We start from the raw sequence: 10,396 nt of genomic DNA, 5'->3' as shown, positions 1-10,396 counted from the left end.
CACACCTCTCTCTCGCACACACCGTCATCGCCGCAACCTTCTCTCTCGTCGCCAGCGAGCCACCTCCCCTCCCCCCTCCCTTGCTCCATCTATTTCTATATTTTCTCCATCGCCGTGATAGCCTCCCTCCCCACTCGCTGGCAGATGCTTCCAACCGCCATCTTCTTCCTTCGGGGTTCAACGACCACTACGAAGACGCAAGGGACGTTTTGGTCCACCACCTCATGGAAGTCGATGTCGACACCAGCCGACAACCCCGACATCGACACCGACCGACTACCCCGACGCCGACACCGGCCGACGGTGGCACGCCCTTTTACTCTGGCCATAGTAGTTAGCCCCCTCTTCCCTCATTTGAGACACGCCACAGCCGAGGCACCGCACACTATTGCCGCCTCACCAGTCGTTATATCCTCGTTGGCCAGCCGCTGCATCATCCTCCCCCTTTTAAGTCACACCGCAAGGGCATGCAACCACCACGCACCACAACCTCCTGTTAGTGTGGTTAGCACTTACGGTCTAACTCAGGTTTTGATTAATGACAAAGTACGTTAAGTTAGTTTCATTATGATCTAACACTTTTACTAAGTGTGTAGGAGAAACTCAGCTAGGTCGACGGGCTGACCGGATAGCTGGCACGAAACCCAGACTGGTCGACGGGCTGACCAGATGTCTGGCACGAAGCCCAGCTAGGTCGACGGGCCGACCGGATAGCTAGCACGAAATCCAGCTAGGTCGACGAGTTGACCTGATAGCTGGCACGAAGCCCAGACGGGTCGACGGGCTAACTTGATGTCTGGCAGGTAAGTTAAGGTAAGTCACAGGATGAGAGTGACTTGGTGAGGATGCATTCCCGGTTAGGAAACTTAGGCATTGATCCAACTTAGAACCATTTCAGAAATCTATGTTGAGATCTTGACTAGATTCTGATCTCGGTGAGATGGAATTTAATTACTACTCTTTTATTATATTTGTGCTAACTTTTGTTTTGCAGGGTAGTATAACTTTTATTTTGCCTCGGACTAACATTTTCTTGCAGGAGGACTTTCTGGAAAATGGTTGTCCGAGCGCCCGGAAGGGATCCTGGGGCTCGGAGTTGGTCCAAGCGCCCGGAAGGCAAAGACTTATCGCATCGCAACGTGGAGCGCACTGGTTGGCCGAACCTACGTCAAGATCCGGGTGCTCAGAAAGGATCCTGGCGCCCGGAGCATCCTATATAAGGAGGTCTCACCCTGGAGCAAAAAATACCAACGTCTTCCAACGACTGCTCTACTACGCTGTGCTTCTGCGACGTTGTGACTCTTCGAAGCTTCTACGACAACCAACGGTTCAAGTTTTTTTGTATTATTATCGGTATTTTCTCTCTAAAGTTATTGTACTTACATTTGTAATCTGATTTTGCAAACTATTAATGATTGCCTGACGAAAGCACTCGACGAGTACGGGCCTTGAAGTAGCAGTCGACGAAGGCTCCGAACTAAGTAAAAACAATCTGTGTTAGCATTGTGTTTTGCTTTCATTTTTCCGTTGTGTACTCTTGAACGAATTTTAAATCGCTATTCACCCCGCCTCTAGCGCTTTCATAATCCAACACCTCCTTCGCCAGCAGCCTCCAAGCGCCGCAACCTCTACGTGTCGATAATCCATGTGTCCGCAATCCAGGCGCCGACTTCACCCCAATTCTGATTCTGTGTCACTGTTGTGCTCCGACCCCTGTGTCGATCCAATTTGTGTGTCGTATCCCGAGCTACAACCATAGTGCATCTAGCTATTGTGTTCCGGCTTTCATGCCGTTGTTGTGTTTCGGTCTACGTGTCGATCTCATATTCTGGCCTACATGCCGATGTCATTTCCCGGCATGCGTGCCGATCTCATATCCCAATCGGCGTGCCGATCTCATATCCCGACCTACGAGCTAATGTTATATATATCGCGGTCAGCGTGGCGCGGCGAGGTCCTGGCCTACATGTCTTCTTCCGGATCTAGGTCGCACTCGACCAGGTGCTGTTAGATCCAGCTCTTCGTCTTGCTCGGAGTCATTTGCTCTTCAGGGTCATGACAACTCGAGTAGCATCCCGACCAGTTCATCGGTCCACCCGAGGCCGCCACTTGGGCCAGGGTATGTTCCTCATTCATATTCTATACGTATTTCATTATTATAAGTCTTAGTCTGTTATTTATATATTCATTAGATCTGTCTCGAGCATCGAGGTACTAGAAATCGAGGGTCGCAGGCTACAGGTAGCGTTGACCAGAGGACTCCTGACGACTTAGTTAATATAGAAGTCATCTCAGCATACCTCTCCCTCTGGGATATTGCGATTCAGTCAATATTTCATCCACCTCACTCGATGATCTATTTGACTTAGATTTCAGATAGGATCTTGACCAAATTAATCGAATGTTAACCCCACCAAATTAATCGAATGTTAACCCCTATCTAAGATTATGTGAGGAAGTTGGGTTTATCATCTGGGAATCATAATTTAGAAAATATATAAATATTTATTTTTTATTTATAATCTTTTAGAGTAAATATCGTAAAAAAATAAACTTTTTATTCCATTACGGGTATCAAATGAATAAAATATATTATATTTTATCTTCATTTCATTTTGTATGAATTTCATTTGACAAAATCAAGGAAAAGCTCCCTACAAATGGAAACTTTCTTTTCATAAGCATTTAATTCCTTTTAATATCTTCATTTCTGTACCAAAAGGAGACAAGTAAACAAATAGTCACATGATTTGACTTGTCTCTTTTAATTGAAAATGTACAAAATATTTTTTAAAAAACTTCATTTTTTCCCAACCATTTAACTTATTTTTTCAGACAATTAGTTTACTGTCAAAATTGAAGAACTTTTTTTTTAATTTTTGGATGAAAAATACTCAATAAATCAATAAAATTATGAAATTTACTGGTTTTCTTGATTTCGAACTATTTATTTTGTCCAAAATTAATATTTTTTATTTCATAAATAAATATAAGATATATATATAGGATGAGAAAAGCCGTACTATAAGTTTTTTTTAACTTAAGTATTTAAATTTTAGATCAGACTATTCCTAAAAATGGATGATCCAAATCTTTCATTTGACAAAATCAAAGAACATGCTTGGTAGAGACAAGCTAAATACAAATCAAAACTTTCTTTTCACAAGCATTTAATTCCTTTAATATTCATTCATGTAGCAAAAGAGACAAGTAAATAAATAGTCACATGATTTGACTCTTCTCTTTATATTTAAAATGTACAAACTATTTTTTTCCAGACATTTAACTTATTTTTTCAGACATTTAGTTTACTGTCAAAATTGAACTATTTTTTTATTTTTGGTTGAAAAATATGCAATCAAATTATGAAATTTGCTTGTTTTCTTATTTTGAATTATTGATTTTGTCCAAAATTAATATTTATGAAATTCTTGATTTTGAACTATTTATTTTGTCCAAAATTAATATTTTTTATTTCATAAATAAATATAAGATATAAATACAAGATGATGGTCCAAATCTCAACTTGAACTTCTTCTATCCCTTGCTCGCAAATAGTTGTCACAAGTAGGGCTGTAAATAAGTCGAGCCGAGTCGAGCTTTGGGATGTTCAAACTTGTTTGATAAGATAACCAAGCCGAGCCGAGCCGAGCTTAAAATGAACTAAGCTTTTGAAATGAGTGTTCAAGCTTGGCTTGGTTTATTTTTTATGAGCTTGAGCTTGTTTGAAGCTTGGCTTGAGCTTAGTTCGTTTAGATGTTATCAAGCTCTCAATTCAAGCTTGGCTTGAGCTTGGTTCGAGCTTGGCTTGAGCTTGGTTTGAACTTGGTTCGTTTAGATGTTATCAAGCTCTCAATTCAAGCTTGGCTTGAGCTTGGTTCGAGCTTGGCTTGAGCTTGGTTTGAGCTTGGTTCGTTTAGATGTTATCAAGCTCTCAATTCAAGCTTGGCTTGAGCTTGGTTCGAGCTTGACTTTAGCTTGGTTTGAGCTTGGTTCGTTTAGATGTTATCAAGCTCTCAATTCAAGTTTGGCTTAAGCTTGGTTCGAGCTTGGCTTGAGCTTGGTTTGAGCTTGGTTCGTTTAGATGTTATCAAGCTCTCAATTCAAGCTTGTTTGATTGTTTGAAACTTTTAATTGTTTGATTGGTTATTAAGATTGATAATTTAAATTTATTTATTTTATTTTATTTTATTGTTTATTTAGCATATTGAAAAGAATTTTATTAATAAATATTGTTCATGAACATTGTTCACGAACGTTAACGAGCTAAACACATATGTGTTCAAGCTTGTTTGTTTAGCTAAACGAGCTGTTCAAGCTTGTTTGTTTAATTAATCTAATGTATATTGAACGAACATAAACAAGCTATTACCAAGCCGAACATCAAACTTGTTCACGAACGCTTGATTCATTTACAACCCTAATCACAAGCATCGTAGCATTGTCTTTGCACTTGAACTCCCACCACTTGAGTCACCACCTAATCCTTTTGCCAACCGACAATGCCCCGGGGGTAAAATTAGCACCACAGTAAAACAACTTTATCTGACAATGCATTTCATCACTTGGATCCATAATTTGACATCAATTTTTTATAATATCAATAATTGAGAGTAATAATAAGTGTATAAATTTAAATACTTTTAAATATTTTTGCTTATAAAATAGAAAAAATTAAACATTTTTTTAGGAATTATTCAATTTTAATTCTTTTGTTATCATATTTTAAATTTGTTTTATACATTAAACAAAATTGACATGCATAAAAAAAATCTCCATCAATAATTTCAATAAAAAGAAATGCTCTTTTGATATTTTGCTCAATAATTAACGAAACATATCTAATCTTGAGCGGGACCAAAAATTAAATGCTTTTCAATCAATGTAGTCTCAAGACTAAAGGGGGGAAAAATAGTTGTAATCAGAATTTTACTAACTCAAACATTATTAGTTCATCTTGACTTCGCAATGTTTATCGTTTGTGTTACTGAATAACATATTATAGAAATCAACATTGTACCTCAGTTCATAGTTGCGGAAAAGATGTTTATGAACTACCTTCGCACTTGAATAGTCGATAGCTTGTCTTGTGAGTTCCTACTCGCAAGGGTCGATTTGGAGGGCATGCATCTGTAGCCCTTGGCTCATGTCCTGATTCGAAACTTTCTCCTCCTTTTTGCCCCATAGAACCAAGTACAGCCCAAACACTATGAGAACTGATCCAACAACCCTGAAAGCAAGACAAAAGAGCAATTAAAATCCATCAATACAGTTGCCACAACCATACTCAAGAAGTTATTCACCCTCCCAAGTATAACTGATCGTTGAAGATGAGAACCGACACTATGGCCACAGCCACAACTTGCACTGGCCCGAAGACAGCAGTGAAAAGAGGACCCCCTTTATCTATGCACCATATCTGAAGAGCAATGGCAATGCCCGACACAACAAGCCCCTTGTTCCCATAAGACAAAGTTGTCAAAACTCAATTCGTGTTTCAGCACATAAAAGAAACAAACTGAGAGGCATATGACACATACTGAATAGAGAATTGCACAGAGCTGTTCTACTGAATGCACTTTCCACTTCTTACTGTCAGTTTCAGAAATGCATGCTATGACAAGGCATTGCAGAAACCCGAAGAAGCAGATGAAGGCACTAAATGAGAGCTTAGCTGGGTACTTCTTCACCACTGGAACCTGTAAACAATGAGATTTCCTAATTTTGATTGTAGCATATAAAAGTAAAGGAGAGCTGCGTATAATAGACTTAATCTCCGAGACCCCGACATTTGCAAGAGTTTCGTGCACAAAGCCATCCCTTTTAGCATACAAAAGTGTCGTTGCACTGGTTACCTGAAGCACCATCCAGGCAGACCATGTAACGCAATTTCCAAGTATGTAGGCACAACCCACTGTCCAGTGTAGTATAGAGTTTGAAATTAGGGGAGTGGCTAAAACATTTGTCGAAAGAGGGTGAGGCAGTAGGGGAAGACCCTTGTATAGAGTGATGACAGTGGCACCTCCTATGCTAGTAACCGTGCCGAGCACCTTTGCTAACCCGTATCTCTTTGCGATGTGGACTTGCTCAAGCCTGAAGAGAGATGTTCATGAAGCCACACAAGATCATTGCACACTTGAGCATGGTTTTAGGATTACCCGAGAGCCGCAGCCATGGCAAAGGTGAGTGCCGGGCCCAAATTCTGGATCGCAGCGGCATAAGTTGTGGGCACATAGCGTAAGCCGATGAGGAAACATACTTGATTGATTGTAATCCTTCAAAGTAACAAAACGTTAAGTATCACAAACAATGAGAAATTGTTAAGATATTGTTTCATTGCTCAAAAAGTCCTAGTGACTAGTATATATGTAAATTTAGAAATAGATTCGCTTACCCAAAGGATGCAAGAAGGAAGAATTGAAACAGCAAAGAAAGAGATAAAGATGGTCGGTCTTCCCTAAATGTAAAACAGAAAACATAGACTAGTGTTGCACTATGAATACCAATTGTGTCAGTGAATTAGTGAACTGAAATGACTTACTTCTCGAGAAAGTATGCAAATGGAGCTAGCAACGAGAAACCGATAACATTCCTATACACTGGAAAGACAAATTGGCCGATGCCCTTGTCGAGTGCAACCTTAGCAGCTATATTGTAACCTGCATAACATAGTTGTAGTAGAAGCACGGCTGCAAGAAGCTTAACCTGCCCTGAAGAAAATGATTCTCCTCCACTTCGGGCGAGCACTGGGCGCATCTCCGGCGAATCCTGTGAAGGCGACGACCTCATCTCAGTGTCCTCTGCCGGCGAAAGGTTTCTGCTCTAGCGTGGCGAGTTTCCTCCCGATCTACTCCAATCAGCGACGGCAAGGTGAGATTAAACCTAGGTTTTTCACCGGAGTGGTTCTGCTCCGGTGGTCCCTCCTCTTTCCTCCCTAATCAGCGTATAAACTGCGAACGTGGTTGTGAACGCAGAACAACTCCAGGGAGCGAAGGAGGCGTCGGTGTTCTTTCTTCTTCTCCGGCTGGTTGCTGGTTCTTCATCTTCTCCGGCAAGGTCTCATCTCCCATCTCCGTCCCTTCCTCAGAGGAGACCTCCTATCGACGTGGTTGCGAAGGCAGGAGACTCCAGAATTTCAGTGTGTGTATCAATTCCAGCAGCAAGCTCAGTTCTGTCATCAATTCCGGCAGCAAGCTCAACCTCAGGTCATTCCAATTCTTGCAGAAGCTTCAGTCCACCTCTCTGCTGTCAACTTCACATTACATTGTTCGTGTTGGTGGAAGCAGTAGATAAGATTCTAGTCCACCTCTCTGCTGTCAACTTCACATTACATTGTTCGTGTTGGTGGAAGCAGTAGATAAGCTTCAGTCCACCTCTCTGCTGTCAACTTCACATTACATTGTTCGTGTTGGTGGAAGCAGTAGATAAGTGAGGGTGAGGACAACACCCCCTCTGTAGTCGTCCGTGATCAACTTAGTTGTCTTAGTTGCTGTCCACTGGAGCTCTAGTGGTTCTATATCCGGGCTTTCAAGTTGCAAAAAGGCGGGTCCCGCCGCCCAGCGGCCCCCTCACCCCTGCCCCACGAGTATGAGAGGGAGTAAATCACGGTGAATACGGGCCCGGCGATGACATGGCGGTCGAAGGTGTTTAGCACGGACAGATATTGATGTTATCGCAATTGCTGCCGCAGACCTTCGACCTCCCGACCCATGTTGCAAGAATACCATGTCATAACCGGTTGATCCCGCCCGTGGGGGCTATATCCGGGCTTTCAAGTGACGGCGGAGGGTAGTCAGTTGGTTTTATCTCCAGGTCCTACACAACGACGGCCACCTCCTGAGTATCTTCTTTCCCATTTGATACCCTCCACTAATGAAGTGATTTCAACGGGACGATGAAATGTCTAAGATGGGGGATTGTACATATGTACATGTTTGCTTTGCTTTCAACGGAATTATTTTTCTCTATCTCTAATAATATGAAATGAGCAATGCTTTGTATTGAGAATGATTTAATAAATGGTCTAATTTAAGGATCTCACCTCACTTTATCTAAGTTTAGATAGTTGAAAACTCTAAAAATAGTCAGGATTCATAAACTTATAAGTATTTGTATACCATGGTGAGCTCCTAAACTACATCTACGTTATTGGATGAGTTTTGAATCATATAGGCTTGCCCAGGAAAATCAAAATATCCCTATATTTGTACTCATTTGCATTTGTAAGTGCTACATTTGAAGCATAAAAATAAAAAGAGTTGAATTGAATAAGGGATATAAAAAAATAGTTGTGCAAGTGGAACCTAGTAGTTTACCCCTTTGAGACAGAGTTAGGTTACTAGGAAAATAAATGTTAAATTTCCCTTGATATCGAGCACGTGGTTGAGACCTAAGGTAGTGTTAGTGCAATTAGCACTAACGGTCTAACTTAGGTTTTGATGAATAACAAAGTAGGTTAAGTTAGTTTTGTTATAATCTAACACTTTGACTAAGTGTGCAGGAGAAATTCAGCTTGGTCGACGGGCCGACCGATAGCTGATGCGAAGCCCAACTAGGTCGACATGCTGATCGGATAATTGACACGAAGTCCAGATAGGTCGACGGGCTGACCGAATATCTGGCACGAAGCCCAGCTAGGTCAACGGGCCGACCGGATAGTTGGCACGATGTCCAGCTAGGTCAAAAGACCGACCAGATAGTTGGCATGAAGTCCAAACAAGTTGACGAGCTGACCGGATGTTTGGCAAACGGTAAGTGAAGGTAAGTCACTGGAGGAGAGTGATTGTGAGAACGCGTCGCAGTTGAGGGACAGTAGGTGTCGGTCCAGTTTAGGTTCACTTGGGATCCCTAAACTGAGACCTTGACTAGTTCTTGGTCCTAGGAGGACAGGAACTAATTACTCTATTTATTATATTTGTGATAACACTTGTTTTGCAGGGTATTTGGACTAACACATTTGTTGCAGGGCAAGAAAGCAAGCAAGGAAGCAAAGCTGTCTTCAGGTGAACAGTACCCGAGGGCGTCCTCCATGGCTATGGAAGGTGCCTCGGTACTGTTTATGGAAGGCGCCCTCTGCGAATAAAATTTGACCAGTTCACAGATAAGGCGCAGCGAAGTTAGGATAAATTTTATTCCATTGGAGGCGCCTTCCATGCTTATGGGAGGCACCCTCCAAGCCTTTTATAAGGCAGTCTCGAGGAGGCATTGGAAGAACAACGATATACGAGCTACTGCGCATCCATTTGAGCTTCCGATTGCTCCAGGCTGTTGAAACCCCAAGGTTATTTTGGTGTGATCAACAAGTTAAGTTAGGTCCTGTGTGTTTTTAACCTTGTGTCTAAATGTGCAGGAGCTTAGGAGCACAGGTAGTCGAGCGGAAGACGCAGCTAGCGAGAAGGACGGCACGCGGTGCGTCCGAGGGACGAGGTGCTGCGGAAGAGTACACCGACGGACGAGAAGGAAGCGTGCGGTGGTTCCGAGGGATGAGAAGCCGGAGCGGAAGAATACTCGGGGAGCAAGAGACGCAGCTAGCGAGAATGTCGGCACGGGGTGCGACCGAGAGACGAAGACTGTGGATGAGTACGCTGGCGGACGAGAAGGAGGCACGAGACGATTCTGAGGGACGAGAAGCCGGAGCGGAAGGTTGCTCGAGAAGACCAGAAGTTGGGTTCAGGTGAGTCATATTCCGGATGGTAGAGATCACTCAAGCGAGCGAAGCCGGAGCGGAAGACCCGGACTGAAAAAGTCAACATGGTTGACTTTCCCACCCCGGGCGCCCGGAACTGTTCGGGGCGCCCGGACCAAAAGTTTATCCAGATCTCTGTCAAACCGAGATCTATGTGTTGGGGGATAAAATTTTATCCCCACCCCCAGGGAGCCCGGAACACTTCGGGACGCCTCGACCAAAGCTATAAATACAGCCTTGGTCCAAAAGCTTTTCAATCAACTAAGAAATTATAATTCCAACACTTGTGTGCTTCTTTTAGAGTTTAGCTTCTTTCTTTGTGCGCTTTCATTGCTGTAAGAGGCTTCTCCACCTGAAGGAGATATTCTAGTGCGGCATCTTCCTTAGATTAACAATCTCTCCGATTATAACCAAGTAAATCTCTGTGTGTCTCGTCTTTTCAGTTTTAATTTATTGCTTTCTTAATTTATGCAAGTGGCAGTTTAAGAAAGTTCGAGAAAGGTATTTCTTTGTTATTACAGGGCTATTCAACCCCCCTTCTAGTCGGCCACCAACGGTCCAACAAGTGGTATCAGAGCCAAGTTGCTCTGGGAGGACTAACCACCGATCGAAGTGAAGACAATGGTCGGACCAAGCATCTACTCGCCGAAGTTAGAAGGGGAATTCGCTAGCTAGAAAAAGCGAATGCAGGTATTTTTTTAAAACCGATTT

The 10,396-nt window shown here is 42.5% G+C and overlaps 1 protein-coding gene across 3 annotated transcripts; it reads right to left on the bottom strand.

Annotated features, from left to right (window-relative positions):
* Positions 1-4,912: 4,912 nt before the first annotated feature.
* Positions 4,913-7,420, bottom strand: LOC122014781 (auxin-induced protein 5NG4-like). 3 transcript variants are annotated; one of them, XM_042571207.1, is made up of 8 exons: positions 6,542-7,419; positions 6,395-6,457; positions 6,159-6,275; positions 5,996-6,093; positions 5,856-5,914; positions 5,541-5,699; positions 5,304-5,455; positions 4,913-5,230 (listed from the first exon to the last, which is right to left on the bottom strand). In XM_042571207.1, the coding sequence occupies exons 1-8, from the start codon at positions 6,787-6,789 to the stop codon at positions 5,098-5,100; spliced, it is 1,029 nt and encodes a 342-aa protein (XP_042427141.1). In that variant the 5' UTR covers positions 6,790-7,419; the 3' UTR covers positions 4,913-5,097. The 3 variants fall into 3 exon arrangements, with proteins under 3 accessions (XP_042427141.1, XP_042427138.1, XP_042427137.1); XM_042571204.1 differs by having other exon boundaries at positions 5,319-5,455; positions 5,856-6,093; positions 6,542-7,420; XM_042571203.1 differs by having other exon boundaries at positions 5,856-6,093; positions 6,542-7,418.
* Positions 7,421-10,396: the final 2,976 nt, after the last annotated feature.

The sequence above is a fragment of the Zingiber officinale genome, chromosome 8B (genome assembly GCF_018446385.1).
Source record: "Zingiber officinale cultivar Zhangliang chromosome 8B, Zo_v1.1, whole genome shotgun sequence".
In the NCBI taxonomy this organism is placed as follows: domain Eukaryota; kingdom Viridiplantae; phylum Streptophyta; class Magnoliopsida; order Zingiberales; family Zingiberaceae; genus Zingiber; species Zingiber officinale.
Note: the sequence above shows the minus strand (reverse complement) of the source record. Positions and strands in the feature narration are given on the sequence as shown.

Bases quoted from the DNA above. Each gene is read 5' to 3' on its own strand.
- LOC122014781 (XM_042571203.1), bottom strand. From the start codon at position 6,789: ATGAGGTCGTCGCCTTCACAGGATTCGCCGGAGATGCGCCCAGTGCTC. The intron at 6,458-6,541 runs GTAAGTCATTTC...TTTTACATTTAG, and splicing joins TTTGCATACTTTCTCGAGAA to GGAAGACCGACCATCTTTAT. The intron at 6,276-6,394 runs GTAAGCGAATCT...GTTACTTTGAAG, and splicing joins TTCCTTCTTGCATCCTTTGG to GATTACAATCAATCAAGTAT.